The 23,874-nt window shown below is 50.7% G+C and overlaps 1 protein-coding gene across 4 annotated transcripts in view; it reads left to right on the forward strand.

Annotated features, from left to right (window-relative positions):
* The window catches only part of SUSD6 (sushi domain containing 6), a 95,081-nt gene extending 71,365 nt beyond the window's left edge, over positions 1–23,716 (forward strand). For all 4 annotated transcript variants that reach the window (XM_027552269.1, XM_027552268.1, XM_027552270.1 and 1 more), the window contains 4 exons: positions 13,866–14,063; positions 15,051–15,189; positions 17,431–17,849; positions 19,891–23,716. In XM_027552269.1, the coding sequence (XP_027408070.1) occupies positions 13,866–14,063; positions 15,051–15,189; positions 17,431–17,849; positions 19,891–19,916 (782 nt within the window). In that variant the 3' untranslated portion in view covers positions 19,917–23,716. The remainder of the gene's footprint in view (positions 1–13,865; positions 14,064–15,050; positions 15,190–17,430; positions 17,850–19,890) is intronic.
* Positions 23,717–23,874: the final 158 nt, after the last annotated feature.

Consider the following 23,874-nt stretch of genomic DNA (forward strand, 5'->3'; position numbering starts at 1 on the left):
GAAGGTAGGGTCGGTATCTTTGTTGCCTTCCCAACCCTCCTTCCCCATTGCCTGCCACAGTGCTGTAGTGCTTAGTAAAAACCTATTGAAAGAACAGATGGATACATGCAATCCTTAGGTGAACTCTAGGAGATAGAGTAGATGTTACTATTATTATAACCTACTTGGGGCGCCTCATCTGTACCCCCAAAGAGTGTGAAGTCTCCTCAGGAACAGTGAAAGTCGCTCAGTTGTGTCTGCCTCTTTGTGACCCCGTGGACTGTAGCCTGCCAGGCTCCTCTGTCCATGGAATTCTCCAGGCCAGAATACTGGAGTGGGCAGCCATTCCCTTCTCCAGGGGATCTTCCCAACCCAGGGGTCGAACCCAGGTCTCCCGCACTGCGGGTAGACTGTTTGCCGTCCGAGTCACCAGGGATGTATTATTTACTCTCGAAGTTCTATCACCAACCTGGCACACTGGTCGGGGCTCATAGATATGAAAATGTTATATTGAGAAAGCATTCCTAGTAGAAAGAAATCCAGAGGGAATAAGAATCAAGGTTTGCAAGTGTTTTTTAACTCTCTTCTAATGGGTGAAAGTCATTAAACCATTCTTTGGAAGACAAAAGATTAAAGGATATTTTCTGTTCACCTGTGTGATGTTTGGACACAGGTATCTTCTGACGCACAAATGACTGAGGCTGCAACAGGCAATGTCTTCTGACCCGGAATCTTGTCTGGTCAGTCACAAGTGGCTTACCAGGCGCAGGGGCCCAAAGACCTGAGAGAGGCAGGGGAGGCAACAGGAAGGTGGGGCTCAGATGGACAAATAAAAAGCACGGTTGAGACTCTGTCCCTGAAGCTCACTAATCTGTTTTGCGTTTGCTTTGTTTAATGATCAAGGGATCTTGACAGCCTGTCACAGCCAGGCTAATAAATACTCAAGCTAAAATCAAAGGGGAAGCAGGTCCCAGACATGTGAGAAAGCGCTTGAGGGCAGGGGCCCTGCCATGGACCTCACAGCGGGTCTGATGTGAGTGAATTCACAGGAGGTGAGAGAAACTCTGGCCTTCCCTTCTGCCTGGGACAAGGAAAGGGATCTGCCAGGAGTCCTCTGGCTCCGTCTGGCCCAGAACTTTAGAAAGACTCACAAACTGAAAGTTCAGTTCAGTCGCTCAGTCATGTCTGACTCTTTGCGATCCCATGGACTGCAGCACCCTGGCTTCCCTGTCTATCACCAACTCCTGGAGCTTGCTCAAACTCATGTCAATTGAGTTGGTGATGCCTTCCAACCATCTTATCCTCTGTCATCCTCTTCTCTTCCTGCCTTCAATCTTTCTCAGCATCAGGGTCTTTTCCAATGAGTCAGTTTTTTGCATCAGGTGGCCAAAGTTTTGGAGTTTCAGTTTCAGCATCCATCAGTCCTTCCAGTGAATATTCAAGACTGATTGCCTTTAGGACTGACTGGGGGTAGAGAAGAATAAAACTCCTCTGGGGAGACTTCTCACCACCCTTGATCAGCTGATGATAGCAGAGGGTGGGAAGTTCCCTTTCTAGGAAGTGCAGAGGAAACCAAGAAGGCCAGACAAGCTCCTTTTCCTGTGGTGGCTGTATGAACAGTGTGGTTAAACTGATGAAGCATTTAAAGAAGAGACTCTCCTTCCTCACAGATGGAGGAAGACTCTCCAGATGAATAGATTTTGTAACTTTTGACTCCATCTTCCCATGGCCCATTGGTCACAGTGTTCCTCATTTTTGTTGGCTCAGAGGTGATTAAGGCAATGACCCCTGGCCCTTGCCACTTCATTCCCCATGCCACGCACCCCACCCTCCAAAGAACCGCCTTGTCTTTTCCCTTTTATATCTCCTAATCTCGTGGTAGGGTCAGGCCTGACACAAACCCCCACGGAATGTGCAGGGCTCACTTTATGGCCGGCCTTCGACCTGTAGTCTGTTATTTGCACCTTGTCTGTCACAGCAAGATCCATCACATCTCTTTCTTCAGAAAAGATGATTCAGACCTTTACCCCTCAATTACTGGGTGGGTGTTTTTCCAAGAAGTGTAGCGCTTGCCAGTTACAGGTCACCTCCATCGCTGATTTCTGCCCCCTCAGCTGATTTCTGCCGCGCTCTGTGGCTAGAGTTTACCAGTTGCTCCCTTTCGTTCACTGCAGGTGTGTGAGCCTGGGCAAGCAGCAGTGGCTTGTTGAGCACCCAGCATAAGCAAGGCGCTGCCTGACTCCCTGTTTGGAGGCACGCAGCAGAGGCTGTTTATTCTGGGCCTTGGCAGAGCTGCCCTGGTGATCCTCTGTATACTAGGCGGTGGGCAGAAGGGCAGCCCTCTATCTAAATGTAGCTCACACCCCCGTTCTGCACTCAGTGGCGGGCTTCCTGTCATGTATCCCTCTTGGAAGGTGGGTGTTCCCAAGCTGAAAATGCCCCCATGCCCTCTCCCACTTGCAGCTTTGGGATCCGTGCTCCTTAAATAGCTCCATTGTTTGTAATGCTCACAGATTACTAAAGGAAACCGTCTTGCCTTTTCCCCCCAGCTCTCTGGAAAAATGTGGCCCCACTTGAGATATGAGCTGAGTTCTCTGGGCACAAGTAAACTCACCAGTCCACATTCTTCGCCAAACAGGAATTACTGCAACTTTTTGTCAGATGGACCCCACCCCCATGCTACACTTTTGTAGGTCTTGGGGTAACTTTTTTGGTGGCATCTGTAGTCAAGGAGCTGGAGAAAGGCATGCCAGAGTTTCAATCCAGACTCTACTACCAGGTAGATTTGTAATCTCAGGCCACTACTAAATTGCTCAGAGCATCACTTTCTTCATCTGAACAAATTGAGTATGACACCACTTTCCTCATAGGATGGGAGAGTTAAAAATAGGATAGTAACTTTAAATTGCCTCTCATAGCGCCTGGTGATAAATGTTAATTCTCTTCATCACTTCTACCCTGTTGGACAGCAGAGATCTTTAAATTTGTTTTAAATTTAAATTTGTGTTTCTCGAAGGCCTACTGTGTGTGCCTGACACCAGACTTGGCATAAGGTATTTCCATCAGATGGTGGACTGGGAATGAAACCACAACTCTGAGTCCAGCCCTGTCGTAAACTCCCAGCCAGACTCTGAAGTCAGTTATCACTCGCTCATCAGTTCTCCTTCTGAGGTTGCTCAGTGCCTTAAGCAGCTGACTGGGGCCTTCCTGCAGAGGACCAGCCTCCATCCTCCTAGAGGTGGGGAATTCTGAGGGCAAGAGCAGACACGTGGGCAGCTTCTTCAATGATAGGATAAAGGAGATGAGACCAGGAAGTAGCAGTCGCTGATGAGAAAAAATAAACATCTGTTTTCTCTTAACCCTTTACTGCTCTCAGGGGAACGTAGTATCATTTGTTAAGCACGTGGAATGGCCTGTCTCCTTAGCCCTGCTGGCATCCCACCATCCTGGGGTGGAGGCGGTGGAAAATTGTGGGTGCTGCTCTCTTAAGTCACTGCGGTGGGTGGGAGGGTTTTTGATACTGTGAGGCCCAGGCCTGGAGCAGCAACAGGAGAAGGGTCCTCCTGCCTGCTCGTCTTCTCAGTTGTACAGTAGGGGTGGGGTGAGGGTGTAGCCCCAGGTGGCCGCGTGTCTCTCAAGTCCCTGAGCTGTGAGAAAAGGGGTGAAAGGGTAACAGGCCATATGGAGGCCATTAATCTTCCCTGGTGGCTCAGAGGGTAAAGTGTCTGCCTGCAGTGCTGGAGACCTGGGTTCAATTCCAAGGTTGGGAAGATGCCCCAGAGAAGGCAATGGCAACCCACTCCAGTACTCTTGCCCGGAAAATTCCACGGACAGAGGAGCCTGGTAGGCTACAGTCCATGGGATCACAAAGAGAGTCGCACATGACTGAGCATCTTCATTTCTCTGTCAGCCAAGAACAGCTCAGGCTCTGCTGAGAACACAGTGGGGCAGGGGGCTGGCATATTACTGAGCTGGAGGAGGGGACAGCAGGCAAGCCAGAGTGCTCATCCTACTCTTCTCACTGCCTGTCCCTCTCCAGACATCAAGAAATTTCTGAAGCAATCCCTTTTCTTTGCTGGAGTCTTTGCCCTACCCTATTCCAAAAACCACAGGTAAGAAATTAGTTTACATTTATACAAATCAGTTTACATTTACAAATCACATTTATAGTGTGAATAATAAATGTAAAGAATTTAAAGAAAGTGCCTACTGTGTGCCAGGCATGATGCAAGACACTTTCAGGTACATAGTTTCATCCATCCCCTTAAGCACTTCACGAAGGTGAGTATTGGCTGCTAGGAAGTAAGGCCCAGGAGAGGGCAGGCCCCCAGGTCAAACCCTGATTCACCATCAGACCACGCTGTGACTCTGCATGGCCCGATTCTGGTGGCTGGGAGTGTATTTTCACGGGGAGATGGCAGTTTAGAGAACATGAGATGTCCCATGCCGAGGGCGTCTCTCCCTGCTAGAAACCACGCAGCTCAGATTAGGATGGAGCCCAAGGTCTTTTAACTGACATCACACACCTGGTCTCAGGGCTTAATGAAGCACAGGTTCTTGACGTCTGATTGCAGAAAGAATTCAGTGAGAGACAGAGTGATAGGTAAGAAGTAGATTTATTTACAGAGAGACACAGTCCACAGACAAGAGTGTGGGCCATCTCAGAAAGCGAGACTCCAAAATGTGGTGTGGTTATACTTTGTATGGATTGGCTGATTTCATAGATTAATAAGTGGGAGGGTTATTCCAGCTGTTTTGGGGAAGAGGGCGGGGATTTCCAGGAACTGGGCCACCACCCACTTTTCAGCTTTCTATGGTTGGCCTCAGACCTGTCATGGCCCTGGCCGGTGTGTCAATTAGCTGATGCGTTACAGTGAGTGTATAAAGAGGCTCAGAGTCTCCTGGAAGTTTCGTCTTCCACCATCTTGGGCCTTGTTAGTTCTAACCAGTTTTTTGTTGTGTCCTATGACTATGTCATTCTAAACATTGTGCCCTGCCTGCCAACTTCCCTCCTGTTTCAGCTGTTATCCGCTCCTGATTCATCTCAAATCAGAAACCATGTGACCCTTTGCATTTAAAAAGACAGTGCCTTGAAATGTGGGCAAAATTTTGTAGGTGAAGTCAGTTTCTGCCAGTTTCTGTACCGAGATCTGGGAATACAAGAAGCAGAACAAATGCTTACCCTACAGCTTGGGTATGTGGGTGGGTTAGTGGAGAGGTGGGGTGGACCGACCTGTGAGAAAATAATTGCAGAGACAACAGTACAGCCAGTGCTTTATGGGGAGGCAGGAAGATGTGTGGAGAAAAGAGGAGGGTGATAGAGCTGCTGTTTATTGACTGCTTGGTGTGTGAGAGGCATGATTGTGATGAATCTGCACAGCGCCCACGAGGTACACACCTTTACTGTCCCCCTCTTAACAGGTGAGGGAACTGGGGAATGGGAAGACCCGCCCAAGCCCACGCAGTGGGGAACTGTCCTAGCTCACCCGGCTGCTCTCACTGTAGGCCGGGGGTAGGCTCTGCCCGTGCCGCTTAGTTCTCTTTGGGACGGTGTCCTGGGCAGGCGACCTGGGAGCCAAGTCTTGACAGTTGGGTGGGGCTCCAGCTGACCCTTTGTACTTTCAGGTCAGGGTTTCCAGGCCAAGGAGCAGCACTGCTTCCTTCAGAACAACTTTGGTGGCCACTCTCAGATGACAGGAGTTTTCATGTTTGGGGCAAGGTGCCATAAAGAAAATGTTCTTCCTTCTTGTAGGCTCTGACCTGCCGGCTGGCATGTCCCCTCTCCTGTGAGGTGAGGGGAGTGAAAGATGCAGGCCTGAAGCAGGAGGGACAGCCTCTGAAGCTGGACCTGCTTGTGAGCCTCAGTCCCCTGGAGCGGGGCTTGGGCCGGGCCTCTGCGAGAGGGCAGCCTGAGCCATGGTGGCTTCTGCTGCTGCTCACCCCCACTTGCTCTGGAACCACACCCTGGGAAAGGCTGGAGCGCCCGCAGCTGGCCCTCCCCCGAGTTTGGGAAGTTCTCATGAGAAAAGGGATCCTGGCTGGACAATGGGCTTCCTGTCTGACCGCTGGGAAGGTTTGTCTCAGAGGAGAGGAAGGTTGCAAATGGCATGAGAAATCATCTCTTCCCTTTCGTTGCATGCTGCCTGTTTTAGACTGGTGACTAGTTTGACTAGGGGATCAGGAAGGCAGAGCGCGGGGGAAAGCGATGGACAGAAGCAGCCCCTGGTTCTCTCTGGAGGAGCCAACCTCCTCTGGCCTGGTTCTCCACCCCCGCCGTGCGCCCAAGGTGGGACTCTGCCCTGACATGGCTGCGGGCGCTTCTGCACAGATAGGACGCTTCTCCTCGAGCCTCCCACACGGTGCTCAGTTCAGAACTGGAGTGGCTGCAGGACTAACAGGAGAGGAATCTCAGGGGGCGATGAGGCTGGCCATCCACCCAACTTGATGCAGGTTTGCAAATGGCAGACAAGACCTCAGAGGCCTTCTGGTTCAGCGCCTGCATGTATGGAAATTGAGACCAGGAGAGACCAGTGTCCACAGGCAGCACACAGATCGCCTTTGTCACTGGGTTCCCCTCCTTGTGGCTCACTTTCTCAGGTGGGCTGTGAGAGGAGAAGCTGGACACAGAACCCTTGTTACTGCCCAGTGCCATGGAGCAGAAGCCAGCCTTCCTGGGTTCAGATCTTTACTCGCCGGGTGACCGTGACCAAGTTTTTTAAGCTCTCTCACTCCATCCATTTGCTCATCTGTATAATGTTATAACAATACGTTTCTTATAGGGTTTTTGTGAAATTTGAATGTGTTAAGACATGTAAAGTGCTTAGACTGATACTTGGCATATAGTAGGTGGTCAGTGAATAGGAGGAGCCTGGTAGGCTACAGTCCATGGCATCGTGAAGAGTCGGACACAACTGAGCGACTTCACTTTTCACTTTCATGCATTGGAGAAGGAAATGGCACTCCAGTGTTCTTGCCTGGAGAATCCCAGGGACAAGAGCCTGGTGAGCTGTTGTCCGTGTGGTTGCACAGAGTCGGACACGACTGACATGACTTAGCAGCAGCAGCAGTGAATAGGAGCTGTTATTACTGAGATTTCTAAGGGAGGCCTTAGAAGAAACCTTTATACCACAGTGAGATGTGGTAACCCAACCACTACGCCCACCCCGACCCCAGCCCCTTGCATTTGTCTGTAATACCCAGTTCCAGCTTCCTTGAGAGGCTTTCTTGAGGAGAATCACCTCCCCGTTGAACTAGCGAGCTCACACCTTTCCCAGAGCAGCGAGATGTTCCAGAGGTCCAGGCCTAGTCCATTGGGGGATGGACTGGTACCCTCGCCTCCTCTGCAGGTCTGCCTGGACTTCTCAGTCAAGCCTGCAGCTCAGGAGCCAAGCGCCTGTTGAGTCATTTAGAGATGAGCGGCTCGGAGGAAATTACTCAACTCAGCTAAGGCTCATTGTTTTTAATCGGTAAAATGGAAAAAAAAAAATTAAGCCTCATTGTTTTTAATCTGTAAAATGGAAAAAAATATAGTACCTGCTTTGTGTAAAGAGAGAGCTCAGAAGAGTGCCTGGCACAGGTAATAATGCTTTTCGCAGTAATTATTATTTTCCTAGTCTTACGTCCAAAAAGAAATTTGCACATTTGAATACCTTTCCCAACCCCTACTCCCCGTTTTGCCTTGCTTTCTCTCTGGCTCTCTCTATTCCTAACAGAGCCTTGAGGGCTAGAAATAGAAATTAAACCTTCATGTATTGAGAAAGGGTTTTGAAAGCAAGCATGTCAACAGTGCTTTAAAGAACAGCCTGAGGGACCCTGCGTGCTCCACGGCATCTTCATCTGCTGTTTACCCTCCGGTCTCACACCTAGTGGTGTGGTCTGAACCCTTCCTTCTGTTCTCAGACCCCCATCATTTGTGCCATCAGTACAATGGCCACTAGCCTCGAGTGACTGTTGAGAACTTGAAATGAGATTTGTTTGACCTGAAATGTGCCATAATTGTAGAAAAGAGTATTATCAAATATCTCATTAATAAATTTTTATATTATGTATTGAGATAGCAAATGTGTATTTTGCATATTTTGGTTAAATAAAATATATCATTAAGATTAATGTGACTAAGAAAAATCTAAAATCACCTCTGTGGCCGCATTGTATTTCTGGGGGACAGTATTGTGCTCGGTGTTTGCTTCCCATCCATTCCTTCCTCCCCTTTCTATTTTTTTGCACCTGCTTCTCTTTGCCTGGGCCCTCACCTTCCTCTGGTTGCCAGCAGTTCTCAGATGAACAGAAAAGATGTCCCTGCTCAGAAGGACACCCAGGGCCAATAGAAGAGCTCAGCTTTGAGCAATTTGCTTCTTTCATTTACGAGAGTTAGCCCTGCATGTCTGTGTCCTGTCGACTGTAATCTTTCTGAGGGTTTGGTCCTGTCACGCTTAGCTCTGTGGCCCTGCTAGAGCATCTTAGGAGGAGGGGTGCTCTGATTGTGTGATGGAGTTACAGCCACGCAGGGACACGTGTGTGTGATGGAGTTACAGTCACACAGGGACACGTGTGATACCGCCTCTGCTGCGTTCCTTGGTGACCACAGCTGCTGTGTTGATGTGCTGGGTTTGGGGGAACCTCTTTGTTCTCCTCTGAATTCCTAGAAGAGTTTTCTCTGGCCGTCCTTTCTTTCAGCACCTTCACTAAGCACCTATTTCTCTGTGCCCATTGTGTTATAAATGCCACTACACTGGTTTTAGTGTAAAACGACATTATTTCAAACCTGCAAGTGGATACTAAACACAGTTTCTTAAGCCCAGGCACTTAAAGTCACAAAAGAATCAGACGCGACTGAAGCAACTTGGCACGTACGCACGATGTGAGGGAGTTGGTGGGGGGTGTTGTTTTGTATTTTGTTGGGGTATAGTTACTTTACAATGTTGTGTTTCTGCTGTACAGTGACGCGAATCAACTATATGTATACATATATCCCCTCTTTTTTGAATTTCCTCCCCATTTAGGTCACTACAGGGCATTGAGTAGAGTTCCCTGTGCTATGCAGTGGGTTCTCATTATCTATTTTATACATATTTGTGGGAGTTTAGGGTTTTCTTGATGACTGACATCAGATGGAAGTCTCTTCTGTTGAGTCTTTTTAACTGAACTAGGTATTTGCATTCTGCTTCCCTTCCTCAAGCTGATCTTCACCATCCCTGCCCTCCACACCTCATTTTAAAAGGGGCTCTTGGAAGGAAAGTTATGACCAACCTAGATAGCATATTCAAAAGCAGAGACATTACTTTGCCAACAAAGGTCCGTCTAGTCAAGGCTATGGTTTTTCCTGTGGTGATGTATGGATGTGAGAGTTGGACTGTGAAGAAGGCTGAGCGCCGAAGAATTGATGCTTTTGAACTGTGGTGTTGGAGAAGACTCTCGAGAGTCCCTTGGACTGCAAGGAGATCCAACCAGTCCATTCTGAAGGAGATCAGCCCTGGGATTTCTTTGGAAGGAATGATGCTAAAGCTAAAACTCCAGTACTTTGGCCACCTCATGCGAAGAGTTGACTCATTGGAAAAGACTCTGATGCTGGGAGGGATTGGGGGCAGGAGGAGAAGGGAACAACAGAGGATGAGATGGCTGGATGGCATGACTGACTCGATGGACGTGAGTCTGAGTGAACTCTGGGAGCTGGTGATGGACAGGGAGGCCTGGCGTGCTGCGATTCATAGGGTCGCAAAGAGTTGGACACAACTGAGCAACTGAACTGAACAGTGTGTTAAACTCGACACTTTGACTCCAAGGCCATTCCTGGAGCTTCTTTTGATTCATTTGTTATGGAATCTTAGAATTTGTTTTGTCTCTGATTCCTCGCTTCCTCTTAAAAGTCTGGTCCCCAGAACAGCAGAAGAAAATCACATTATCTGAGGGCTGATTGGGGGCTCTTATTGGTTTCTGCTCTTGGTTTAGGCTCAGGGATGGGAGTACCAGCCAGATCATTCTGCCTCCTCTCCGTCTGCTGCCTCCCCATCTGGTCTGTGTCTCCTGCTTCATGATAGCTGTGCCCTGGGCACTCCACAGGCACCCTGAAGAATTACCTTGCTGATTCCTGTGCTCATGGGAGGCCAAAAAAAGTGGCTGTAAGAGATAATGGGAAGCAGAGAAGGAAGCTAAAGAGAGCTAATTGATTTTTTTTTTTTTCTGTAAAATTTCTATCTTCTGGCTTTCTCCCTCTTCTTTTTAAAATTATGCAGCTTTGCCAAATCAGATGAGTTCATTGTCTTCTTGGGGCTAAGAACAGATCTTGAAACTCCCTCTGCGGACCTGGGGTTGTCAGAGAGAGCAAGCCTGATGCACAGATTAAGTCAACCTCTTGCCCAGAACAGTGGCTCCCGGAAGCCACCGAGTGATTTATTTGATCCTCCTCATGTTCTTCCCAGTCCTTTGACGCCCAGGCGTCCCTGAGACCCTCTCCCAACGCCTGCTCCCTGCCAAGGCGCTCCCACTCTGCTTTCTGATTGGGCAAGAGGGCTGTATTTTTTTCCTTATGTTCTTGGCATCTTAAAACAATCCTGCCTTTTTCTGATTTTTCCTTCTGAGACCTCCTTATTTCTTCCTTGGACTTGGGGCGGTCCCTTCATGATGCTGAGGCTGTTCTACCCTAGTTTGTCTCTTTTGTATGGTCCTCATACAATGTTTTAATCCAGTTTATTTCCCCATGCAAGGGTGGCTCTACTGCTGACCTTCTCCAAAGGTTTTTTCCTCCTCTCTTTGACTTACATCAAAGTCAGCTCTTCTTGTGATTTCACCCATTGAATATGGTATGAACACCTCCTATTGCAGCCAGGGCCCCTCTGCAAAATGGTTTCTTCACAATATTATTACTTCTACTACTACTGTTACCATTATTTTATTTATTTATTTATTTGGACAAATTTTCTCATGCAGTCAAGCTAACCTAGGCTACCTGATGTTCTCTGGGCTTAATCTACACTTTGCTGCTTTGGAGCATTCGATTCAAACCGCCACCTCCTTTCCCGCTGAAATCAAGCCCCATTGAAAATGCCGCTTCCTCCAGTAGCCATTCCTGGCCCTTCCCCACACAAGGTTGATCTCTCCTGCTCTGAACTCCCCCTCTTGCAGCACTAATCTCATTCTTTGACATGTATAGGGTAAAATCTGTGTGGAGTATCTCTGGGAAGAAGCACTGAGTGACTGGGAAAGAGGGCTTACTTTTCTGTGTTCACCCTCCTACTTTTTGAATTTTTTTCTAGGTATATATTTCCTATAATTTTTTTTTTACCCCTCCGAAGGTGTTATTTACATAACAAAGAACCAATCTGTAAAACTTGAGAAGAAAATATTGGAGAGTATGTTTAGAAGAGTTTCCTAAACATACTCTCCAAAATGTGTCACGACATAAAACTCAGAAGCCATGAAGAAAGAAGCTTTTAAAATACACATGTGGACTTATTTGTCATACCCCTGTTTGGCTACAAGTACCCGGAGTGCTTGGGCTTCCCTGATGGCTCAGTGGTAAAGAATCTGCCTGCAGTGCTGGAGATGCAGGCTTGATCCCTGGGTTGGGAAGATCCTCTGGAGGAGGGCATGGCAACCCATTCCAGTATTCTCACCTGGAGAATCCCATGGACAGAGGAGCCAGGTGGGCTACAGTCCGTGGGGTCACAGAAGACAGATAGGACTGAGCAGCTGAGCACACATGCGCCTGCAGTGTGTATCTTTTTATCCTTTTTCAGAGCAGAGCACAGTGATCCCTGCCCAGTCATCAGTAAATATTAGTGAACCGGAATGAATTGTACGTAGCGTCTTTGTAGACCTCACTTTTGGTACTGATGCAGTGAGTGCCAGGTGATGTCCAGGGTCCTCTCAGGGGTTCCGTGACGATGTGGGCTTTTTGGGCAGAAGTGCCCAGCAGAGCCGGAATGACTTGAGAATCAGCAGTCCTTCCCCTGGGACTGTCCTCCCCCGCACACTGGACCTGTGTGAGTCCTGCCTGCTTTTGGGAGCTGCTGTCAGATGCTCACCATTAATTACACTGAGGAAATGAACCAATTAGACACAATCTGGAGAGAGCCAGGCGATCTCTGGCAGGCTTGTTGCCCTGAACAAAAGAGGGAGAGTGTACAAGGTAAAGTGGTTTGCTGAGCTTCCTTTGGCAATCCAGCTGGCCAGCTCTTTGAGCACCTTGGCCAGAGTTTAGAGAGGCACCAGGAGAGGTGTGATGCCTGTGTCTGCCTCCTGTTCCAGCCTTTGGGCGAGCTGGGTGGCATGGGAAGAGTCTAGAGATGATGGTGTGTCCTTAGAGGGCGCTGAGTGGGCTTATTTGGGCTCATATACTAGTTTCAGAGAGGACGTTCAGACTTCTCTGATACCTGTGGACCTACCTCATTATTTTAATAGGTTAAGTAATGGAGTCTTTTCTCTGAATCTCAATGATAAGTAGCCTGAGGGCAGGGAACCATCATCTCTTTTTTTACTTCATATCCCCGCCTCTCCTGGTTGGCAGTCATCTTACATAAGAGCAGTTTGCAGGCTGAAGGGAAGTGGTATTTATTTGGTGAGAGTGGTGGGCATTCCCATGAAGGGAGAGTACCTTATCTCAGACAGTCAGAAACTCGGTCTATTAGAGGAAGTGAAAAACAGAAACCCAGCAGGTCTTATTTTCATATTGATGTCCTGGTGATATCTTGATGGGGACAGGGTATCTGTCAGCAAAATCTAAAGTCCTTTGGAGACTTTCATCTTTCCTGCATTAGTAAGGCTTGGGGTAAGCTGAAGTTTGTGGGTGCCTGGCCATCTGCCAGCATATCTTCTTCCAAACAGTGATCCCTGAGGGAACCTGTTGTCCCCTTCCTGTTTTTGCGAGGCACACCCCTTGATCTATTGCCTGGGGACTTGGGTTCTGCAGTGTCCATCCAGGCGCTTCACGTCCTCCCCAGGCCTTGGAATTGGAGGCCGCCTTCTCCCTGGGCCGCTCCAGGGAGCTTGTTACCACAGCTTGTCTCCATCCCAGTTCCCCCAGCACTTAGGTACCGTTTGCCATTTTCCTTGTTCAGAGGGAGGTAACCTTGACATACACAGTTCTTAAAGGCCCGCTCACTCCTGGAGTGGAAGCAGTGTCTGCTGGTGGGAAGAGCAGGTTTTGAATCAGGAGACCCAGCTCTGTTCCCCGGTCTGCCCTTGACTCTCTCTGCCTTACACTTGGCTCAAAGTCATTTAACTTTTGTGGACCAGTGTCCTCATCGTCAAAGGGGAGGCATGATGACTACTCCACAGAGATTTTAAAACTGAGCAGACCTACCTCAATGAAAAATACAGGCTTCACTGTAGGATGGAGTTGAGTGATGCCAGTGACCACGCAGTTCAGGGAATGCATGGTGCCGGGGGCTTGGGAAGCCTCCCAGGAAACGCATCAGAAGCCAAGAAGGCACATTTTATCACACAGAGGAGTCCTTTCTGATCCTGATCTGGAAACAAAGCTAACATTTCCCCCTTGCAGGTTACTGGTGTTTTACCACCTGTCACTTGGTTTCATTGTGTTCCAGTAGGTTTTATTAAAACTGTATTACACACTAGGTCTCTGTGAATCTAGCTTGGTCAGACTACTGTTGAGTGAAGGATGCGGTTCTCTGCAGGCAGTAGGGAGGGGGAGGGGAGGGGTGGGGGCGTGGTGTTGGCAGCCCGGCTTCCCCTGTTGCCAGGGCGCCTCCTTCTGTCTTTGGCAACCTGATCTTCCAGTGTTCCGGCAGCAGCCTTTCCAAGGGTCTGGCGCTCTGCTCCTGAGGTGTTTCCTACCGAGGCCTTCAGCACTGCCCTTCTCCGTGTTGCCAACGGCACTCCCGCTGGAAAACCTCATCAAGGTACCTCCTCTCTCTCCATCTCTGCAGTGTGTTCCCTGCCACCGGAGCCAGAGAATGGTGGCTACATCTGCCACCCCCGGCCCTGCAGAGACCCCCTGAACTCCGGCAGCGTCATTGAGTACCTGTGTGCCGAAGGCTACATGTTGAAGGGTGACTACAAATACCTGACGTGTAAGAATGGCGAGTGGAAACCAGCCATGGAGATCAGCTGCCGTCTCAACGAGGGTCAGTTTGGCAAGCGAGAGTGGGGTACTTGCTGCTGGGCTCCTGCTTCCCTTCGGGCTCCCAGGCAGTGGCACGCACTCGCTCCAGAGGGCCCTGTGCTATGGGGGGCAGTGTGGTCCCTCTGGCACCCTGCAGCCTCCCCTCCTCTGGGGTTCACGTCTCGGTTAGACATTTGGATTGCTGATGCGTGTCCCGCGGCGTTTCAGCTGAGCCACTGAGGCGTCTGCTGTGCGATGCAAAGTCCCTTGATGCTCTAGCCCAGGGCTGGTGACCTCTGGCTGTGTTCTGCTAACACAGGGGCACAATGCGGGCACCTTCTGTAGTGTCTGTGGTATATTTTTTTTCCCTGAATGGAAGGGCGCTGTTTTGTTACGGAGCTGCAGTCCAGCTGGACAGGAGCACGCTCACCCTCAGCCTCCTCCTGTCGTACATGACATGAGGTCCAGCCTCCTGAGGAAAGTGTGTGACATGCAGCCATCTCTGGGCTTTTCACTCCAGTTTCAGGACTGTGACACTCTGGAGAAGGGTGGGGACCGGCCTTAGATATACAGCTAAAGATGCAGGACCTTAGAACAGAGGGTTATTACAGCCCTGTTTTTATAAAGTTTGCTGCCACATGGGCGGAACTTTAGATGGTGGAAAGATGTGTGCATTTGAATGGTTCATGTCTTTGAACCTGCTGTTGAGGACAGGATCAGCTTGGGTTTATAAAGGTAAGATCTCTAGGGTTAAGTGAATTTAGGTGTTAGATGGTCCTCAGCAGTCCAAGGTGAAGGGAATTTTAGTTTCAGGAACAGAATAGGGAAATGTCCGTTTTCCTTGACATAAAAGCCATTTGGCTCTGCACTGTTGCTCCAAAAGCGACCCTGGCCATACCTAGCACGTCTCACTGGGGCACCATGCAGGGGGCCTTTGAAGGTCAGCCATGAGGCTCGCGTTCCATGTGTCTGGGTACAAAACACTGGTGATGATGGCTTGTTTCCATAGACAAAGATATCCACACTTCGCTCGGGGTCCCCACGCTGTCCATCGTGGCTTCCACTGCCAGCTCCGTGGCGCTCATTCTCCTCCTCGTGGTGCTGTTTGTGCTGCTGCAGCCAAAGCTGAAGTCTTTCCATCACAGCCGGTGAGCCCAGTGGCGGTGGCAGCAGGCGTCACTGTTAGGGGCTGGCCCTGGACTGGCAGAGGGGTGCTGGTGGGCTTGCTGGCCTCTGCTGGTCCATGTGTGCCCAGGGAAAGGGGAGGGCCCTGCGTGTGTTAAACTTCCAGGTGTACCAGGCAGTGTGCTTTTGCTTCACATCCATCATCGTAATCCTCACAGGATCATTGCAGATTAGGAAACTGAGGCTCAGAGAGGTAAAAGTCAGAGAGGGTCATCCCTCTAGGTCAGGGGAGCCCCCCCCAGCCCCCACCTCTGGGCCACAGACCAGTAGCTCCTGTTAGGTCAGTGGCAGTGTTAGATTAGAGATAAGGTGCACAGTAAAAGTGATGCACTTGAATCTTCCCCAAACCACCCCCTGACACACCTCTGTCTGTGGAAAATTATCTTCCACAACATCAGTTTCTGGTGCCAAAAAGGTTGGGTGCCACTGCTCTAGGTGACTACAGAGCTGAGACTTAAACCCCAGTCTCCCACTCCAGTGCCGTTTTATTTCTGCTATGTCAGTGGTTCTCACATGTGGTCCCGGCAGCAGCAGCATCACCTGGGAACCTGTTAGGAATGCAGATTTGCAGGCCCCACCCAGACTGACAGAATGAGAGGCTCTGCCTTTCGTCAGCAGTCCAAGCGGTTCTGGGGCAGGCTCGTGTTTGCAGGCCGCTGCCCTGTCTCCCTGGTCCCCACTCCTGGATGCACAGAGAGGCTCCAGTGGGGAACTAAACACAGGCGCCAGCACCTGGGCCTCCATCCCCAGATTTATTTGGTTTGGGGTGGGAGCCTGTGTATAAAAGTGATCCAGAAAAAAGGTATTTGCACGGCTGAATCTCCCAAACATAATGTCGAGTAAAATACAAAACCACACACGCCTATTCTCACACAGACACACACATTTATTATCTCTATCTCATTCATAAAAGGTCACAAAACCTCAAAACTAAACAATGTTGAAGAATTCATGCTTAGGCATTAAAGTTACTAAAATAAAAGTCAAAGGAATGATTTTAATGTAAGTTAGGATAGTGGTTACTTTTGGTGGTGAGGTGATAGGAATGGTCATGGTTATACACTGGCATTATTGTTTAGTCGCTCAGTCATGACTGACTCTTTGCGACCTCCTGGACCACCAGGCTCCTCTGTCCGTGGGATTTTCCAGGCAAGATTATTGGAGTGATTTACCATTTCCCTCTCCAGGGGATCTTCCTGACCTAGGGATCGAATCTGCTTCTCTGCATCTTCTACACTGCAAACAGATTCTTTACTGCTGAGCCAGTAGGGAAGCCCATACGCTAGTATTACCTTTGGAATAAATCAGGTATACATTTTTCTGTGTTTTATTTCTGCTATGTCAGTGGTTATATTTGTGTTATAATCCACAGGGTTTTTTTAAGTTTACAAAATTAAAAAAATAAAAGGCAAGTAAAGTGACTTGAGTCAAAAGAACAGAATTCTTCCTTCAGTTTTCGAGTCCAGTGTCCCATTTCAAGATCACGGTGTTTCTTTTCCTTCTCCTCTTTTTAAAAGGACCTTTATGGAGATGTAATTTGCTTCCCTGGTGGCTCAGCAGTGAAGAATCCACCTGCCAATGCAGGAGACGCAGATTTAATTCCTGGGTTGAGGAGATCCTGGAGGGGAAATGGCAACCCAGTCCAGTGTTCTTGCCTGGGAAATCCCATGGACAGAGGAGACTGGTGGGCTCCAGTCCACAGGGTCGCAAAAGGGTCAGGGACGACTTAGCAACTAAACAACGAGTGTACGTGCCACACCGTGTGCCCACTGGAAGTGTACAGGCAGGTGTGTTCACAAGTACACGCAGCCACCGCTCTTCCACTTTCCTGGCTTAGCTGTGCTGAGCCCGTGGCTTTATTTCTGAGTCTCGAGCTTCCTGGTTTTTGCACAGGACCAGAGGGCCAGGTGCCTGTATACCCAGAGGCTAGTAACATAGTCTCTGGAAGCAGGTGGAATGGGTGCACATCCTAGTTTCTTCCCTTACCAGCTGTGTGCCTGGGCAGGTTGCTTAGCTCCTCGGAGCCTCATCCACGTTCTTGGTGAGGGACTCAGGTGAGGATGCAGTGGGGTGAGTGTATAAAGCCCTAGTGCCGTGCCTGGTACATAGTAAGCCCTCAGAAACGGTTGGTATTGTTGGTACTGTGATGCCTACTTGTGTGCATGTTCTGATTCTTCCTTTGTCCTTTGCTTCTCCGGACGCAGGCGTGACCAGGGAGTGTCCGGGGACCAGGTCTCCATCATGGTGGACGGAGTCCAGGTTGCGCTCCCGTCGTATGAGGAGGCTGTATACGGCAGTTCTGGTCACTGTGTGCCGCCAGCAGACCCCAGAGTGCAGATTGTGCTGTCAGAAGGGTCTGGGCCTAGCGGGAGGAGCGGGATGAGGGAGCCGCACCCGCAGGACCAGGGGGCCTGTTCTTCTGCAGGCAGCGAGGAAGAGGCCCCGGGCCAGTCTGGACTGTGTGAAGCCTGGGGCTCTCGGGGCTCAGAGACTGTGATGGTGCACCAGGCAACCACCTCTTCCTGGGTGGCCGGCTCAGGGAACAGCCGAGCGGCACACAAAGAAGCCCCGGATTCAGAGAACAGTGACATACAGAGCCTCGCGTCAGAGGACTACACAGATGGTAGGTGGTCTGTGCCGGTGCCCAGGGCCCTTGCTGGGAGTGAGGGAGGGCAGTGAGCCTTTCTAATCATTGGTGTGCCTGGGGCAAAGAAGGATAGTACCTAGGGGATTATCGTACAAAATAGGATTTTACCCTAGGTGGGCCTTTGGGCTCTGTATTGGGAGACTTTTTGCTATTGTCTGTGAGTCTTAATAGGTTTGGAGTCTCTGAAACTATTCATGGCCTCAGGGAAATACTAAATCAAAGGGTAGACAGCCAGTTGGAGGTGGAAGTGGGGCCTGTCCTCTTGTTATAATTCTTATGTTCCTGAAAGGACAGGAATGACAAGGAGGCGTGGGGTCTTAGAAAAACTGGAGCCTGTATCTCTGCCAGAGCATTCTGCTGCTTCATTCTAACCAGGAGCATGTCAGCTCCTGTGCTGTTTGGTTTTCTTGCACTACCTCAGGTCAGACCTCACGGTGATCCTGAGAAGTAGGTGTTGTAACCAACACCAATTTACAGATAGGGAAGCTGAGGCTCCAAGAGGGTAAGTCTTGGTAAATGGCTGAATTGGGATTTGAAGCCAGATGGATCTGCTCCCAAGCCTGTATCATAATCCATGGTGCCATATTGCCTCCCAGGTAACTCCGGGGCCTTTGTGGTAAAGCCGTCAGAGGATGAAATTGCTCCCTCCTGACACCTCTGCCTTTACTGGAGCCTGGAGCATCAAACACTGGGATTGACTCTTGTCACTTTAAAAACCATCTTTACATGAAATCCCACTGTGGTTCAGGATGCAGAATAAACCTAGATGTTTCCCTTTAGAAAGTCAGGACTTCCATGCTTACCAATCCCGTTCCCCCCCCACCACTGCCCCCCGACCCCTCTGCCAAAAGTGCTTTAGAGCTCTCCCCTTCCTGCGAGTCCTGGCCACAGTTAGTGTCTAAGGTTTAGAATATCTGAAAGCCAAGAAGTTGGAAATTTTTAAGTGCAGATCAGGTTTCGGGTTTCCTGAGTATCACCAGTATGCCTCCTATTATCTTGGTGGGATGTAGAGCTAGGAAGGGGCCATTAAATCTTTGGGCCAGATTTAAAGTTGGAAGCCAGTGGCCCCAGGGCAGCCAGCTGTACATGCTGTGTGTCTGCGTGTACTGACGTAGACCTCAGCCCCTGTCCTTCATAAAGAGCCCTGGGGTGCCAGCTCTTCTCCCTTCTCCTTGTCCCTGGCTTTGTTCCACGTGTTGAACAAGCATTATTCAGACAGAGCCCATCTTGTGCCTGGTGTTGGATTAGGTTTCAGGTGCGATGGAAAGAACCACAAAACATGCTGTCTGCATGCATGGACTGTCAGTCAGTTGGGAAGATGGAGCATATACCTGAGAGTTAGAGAAAAAAATGGAACCAAATGGTAGGGTCCATGTCAGAATATTGTTGTTCGGTTGCTGTCGTGTCCGACACTTTGCCACCCCATGGACTACAGCACGCCAGAGTCCTCTGTCTTCCATATCTCCCAGAGTTTGCTCAAATTCATGTCAGTTGAATTAGGTATGTCAGAATGAGGGGTGTGCAAAACCAGACACAGAGGTTATTGAGTTGGTTGCAGGTTAAGCCCAAGTTATCTGGGGCAGACAGTTGTGCAGGAAGCCAGGCCCTTCAGGTATCAGTCTAGCCCAGGTGACGTGTGAGATGACTTGAGACCCAGAGAAGGGGATTGATTTACTCAGAATCACACAGCTGAAGGATGGCTTTCAGAAGGAGGTGAGACTTACCAGGGCTCAGTAGCCTCATAAGATGAGAATAAGGGTAGAAAGAGAAGCAACTGAACCATCAGCATCCAAGCGGAGGAGGGTGCGGGGGGCAGGGCCAGAAAGGGTTTGAATACTGGACTGGCTGTTCAGGTTTTCTCACACAGACAGACGGAGAGATGAGCAGGAAGGCCTGGAGAAGGGGTGAGGGGTGTAGACTAGCTAGGAGTGTGCGAGGGGCCCCCGCAGTGGGGTGAGCTGCGCTGCCGTCACCCACACGGGTAACCACTCTGCTTTCCGTCTTCCTCCGCCCGCAGATATCCCACTGTTGAAAGAAGCATGAGGGCTGCCACGGGCTTCTCTCCTCTCTGCCCTTCCTCCTCTCCCTGTGGGTTTGAGCACCACGTCCTCCAGCCGCCCTGCCCGGAGACCTGAGCTGCCCACCTGTGTGTCTGTATCTCCGCACCTCTGAGGGCCCACAGGCCCACTTTGCTGGAAACTCCAGGAAGAATCTCGCCATCTGCCTGCTGGACGTCTGGAGGAGCTGGCTCCCTGTGCGCCCCAGCTTTTCCACCTGTGTCGGGGACGTTATCTGAACGTGTGGGTTGACCCCTTCCCTCCCCGGAGCCCTCCAGTCCCCTGCAGCCAGCTCCTGGGTGGCAGCCCCCCGGCTCCCGTGGCCCGAGCGCGCCGTGTTTACTTGTGCCTTCCTCCCCCCAGTCCGGTCTCCCTGTCACGCGGGCTGGTTGCTGTCCTACAAGCCTTCACGGCTGCGCTGCTGCTCCCCCAGGGGGGCCAGGCCTGGGTCTGGCCCATTTGCTTTGGAGACTGGCACCACTGCCCTTAGCAGGAGCAGATCCCAAAGTGGCTTCAGGTGGGGCCAGAGTGTGGGGCCCTGGGCCTGCCATTGGCTGACAGCAGTGGTGCACTGCCTCGACTGAGGACGGAGGCTGTGAAAAGTCACCCCGCAGCCATCCTCACTCCAGCTGTCTAGCTCAGAGGTGGCGGCTCCTGGCCCTGGTGAGTTTCTGAGAAGCGTCCAGAAGATCCCAAGGGAGGGAAGGAAGGTGGCTGTTAATGATTTGTCTTCCTAATATGCAAGTCCTCACTTCCTGCTTCCAGCATCTGGCCTTCCTGGCCTTGTTTTTTTTTTTTTTTTCTCTTTCCCTGGAGCCTAAGGGGAAGGTGCCTGCTGCCTCCTGGGTGTGACGCCGTGTGGCCCTGGCTTCCTTGCTGGCCAGGGCCAGCGGCGTCCCCCATGGGACTTGAGAGTTCTGAGATGCCGTGGGATGCCCCACTGGTCACTGGCAGTTGGGGGCCAGTGGCCTCGTCCTGGGTTCGTGGTGATGGAAGGGGGCCTGCGGGGCACCGACCGAGCCCCCAGACGGCTGCAGGCAGCTCCGGCCCAGTCCTGAGGGTCCTCGTCACCGCAGTCACGTGCCTTAGTAACTGTGCCCGGGAAGCATGCTGCCGCTTGCTCGCTGCTGCTTCTCCTCCTCCTCCCGCCCTCCCCTGCTGCCTTCCACTCGTCACAGCTGACAGACGACACCCCTGGAGACATCAGCACACACCCCCACGCGCTGCGTGCGCTTGCTGGTGGGGACGGTTTGGGAGCAGCCTGGCTCCAGGGCCCTGGTGTGGAAGGAGTGGCCAGGGCCCTCGCTGGGGCTGCTCCCTCAGCGGGCTGCTGCCTCTTCATGAGATGTGGCATTAGGGAGTGCTTGTTGTTGCTTTTGTTCCTGAAGCGCTGCCCCTCTGCTCCCCGCTGAGCCTGAAAATACTCGAGCCTGGGGCGTTTTCAGTTCCTGACCTACCAGGGTAGCTCCGGTGGCCTTCTCTCAGCCTCCCACCCCCTTGCTCAACACTCGCACTTTATTCCCGCTTATCCTGGCCTCTCACCCCTGTAGTCTTCCTTCCTCTCAGGTAAGGGCAATGCCTGCCGAGCGTTTCTCTCTCTCCTTCCCACCTGGTGCCCACAGCCCTGGCCCGCAAGGAGGAGGTGCCTAAGGGAAAGTGCAGAACAGAGTAGGCCTGCCCTTGGCCTCCAAAGAGGCCGTGTCCAGAGATGCGCCTACCAGCTGTGGCTGGCCCGGGGCCCATCTGGAGGGCAGGGTCCCCACGACCCCAGTCACTTCAGCCCGCACAGGTTCTGCTCCGCCCGTGGTACCCTTGTCTTCCTCCGGAAGGGAGCAAGGCCCGGTAGGGGGATGGGCTGGGGGTGCCTGCAGAGTCTCACTGCTGAGCCCGTAGCTTTCGTTTCCCCATCTTCCAGCACCTGAACTCGCGTCTAGAATATTTTTTTAAACGGGGCTCTTACCCTTTTTTTATATAAATACTCTGGGGGTTTTCCCCATGAGATTGCACTTTTTGTTTGCGGTTTATCCAGCCACAGAGATGATCCGCCTGCCGCTTGAAAAAAATGAAAAAGCCTGCCTTCTGAACCCTTCTTTCACCTTGCCCGCCCACCCTGCGGGGATCACAAGCCCAGACTTGCCACCTGGGAGGGAGGAGAGAAAAGTTGGGAGGCTCCCCTCCCCTGCTCCCCTGTCCCTGGCTTTGATGAAGCCTGCCTCCTGGAGGCCCCTGGCATGTGGGTACCGGGCCAGCCTCACCTCCCTGCTTACCCGCCGTGATGGCTTCCCGCAATTAGTTCTCGTCTCCCAAATCAGCCATGAACTGCTGTTTCTAGAGCTTCTGGCCCTTGTTTCAGATGTGAAGGATCAGGGCCTCCACGGTGGCCTTGGGGTGGGGGCTGGCTGAGAGACAAGGTGGTGTTGGGGGCCACCAGAGGGGCCTGGAGCAGTGGGGAAAGCTGCCCTGGTTTGGCTTCCCTGGGCTCACCTCTAGGGGAACCCAGCAGAGGACTTGTACAGGAGAACAGTTGGCACCAAAGGACTTTTAAGAAGCGTTTTTTTCTTTTTATTTGCGTACACGGGCTGACTCAATGTAGGTTTTATATCTTGGCAACTTGCAGTCACATTCCAGTGACTTTCAAGGGCCAGTATATGGTGAAAAATCACTTAAATTTTCTAACATTTTCAATGCCTTAGTTCAGCAGGTAGGCTCTATCTTTTGCCATTTTTGAGTTTTGTGTGCTGTGTTCCCATTTCACTGGGTGTGAACTGTGAAATGGGCCAAGTCCTGGCCACTTTGTGAGTTCTTCTGGTTTTATAAGGCATTTCAACGTACATCCTCCCAACACTCCATTTGCAAACAGAACTTAACTCCTGTCTCATCCCCATTCTTCCTGCCAGCCGTGAAGCTTCATGGAGAAGCTGATGGCCAGACAAAGGTATACTTTTCCTGCTAAGTCAGTGGTGGCACAGGAGCCCTAGCACTTGACCTTTCCCCTCCCCACCCCTGTGGAGCTCAAACCACTGCTTCCCATATAACTGTCACTTCCATTCCCAGGGAGCATCGCTACATAGAGAATGAAAAATGCTGCAGACATTTCTAGATCCTTGCCTGTTTGTTATTTCCCCCCCTCTCCTTGAAAATATAGGGCCCAGAAGGGAAAGGACACAGGCTTGACAGCTTCATTCCAGATGTGCTTGCTGAGGACAGAGTCCAGGAGCTTCCCTGAAGCCTGCCGGGGCTCCTGGCCTTCAGCACAAGGCCTGTTGTTACTGGAGTCCGGTGAGGGGCTCGGAGAGGATTTTGTGTGGCAGGTTTGTAGACCGAGTGGTAGAGTAGCCAGTTCCCCAGAGAGTGAAGGGCAGGCTCAGCTTTCCTGGGAAGCAACTCCTCTTAACCGCCAGTTGAAAATCTAGTAGAATTTTGAACAAGAACCCCAAGGTTGAGCCCTGTGCTAGGAGCTGGGGGATGTGCCTGGGCAAAGCACTTGGACCATCATGCAGGGAGAAGAGAGGGTTGAGGGTGGCCTGGCGGCTCATCACGCCACTATGGAACCTCAGCAACAGTTTCACATGACACGCGCATCATTGACTGTGCAGGATGTCACCCAATCAGTTTGGGTTTGCTTTATTTTATTTTATATATATATTTTTTGGTATCCTGTACATTGCAGTGGGTGTGAAGATAGTATTTTAATATTTGTACAAAGTTTAATTTAATTTTAATTGTTCTCTGTATATAACTGCATTTCTAAATAATAATAATAAAAAAAAAGTTCTTTTGAAGGCAGTTGTGAGAGATGTGATCCTTCCAGAAAGTTTTTGCAGAAACCCTCCCAGGGGCAGGAACTCATGAAGGGCATGAAAACACCAGCTCTGAGGGGAAGAGATGCCTGATAAGAGGAGACGGGACAGGGAGGTGGTGTGTGGAACGAGGAGGAGGGACCA

Source organism: Bos indicus x Bos taurus, chromosome 10 (genome assembly GCF_003369695.1).
Source record: "Bos indicus x Bos taurus breed Angus x Brahman F1 hybrid chromosome 10, Bos_hybrid_MaternalHap_v2.0, whole genome shotgun sequence".
Taxonomy (NCBI): Eukaryota; Metazoa; Chordata; class Mammalia; order Artiodactyla; family Bovidae; genus Bos; species Bos indicus x Bos taurus.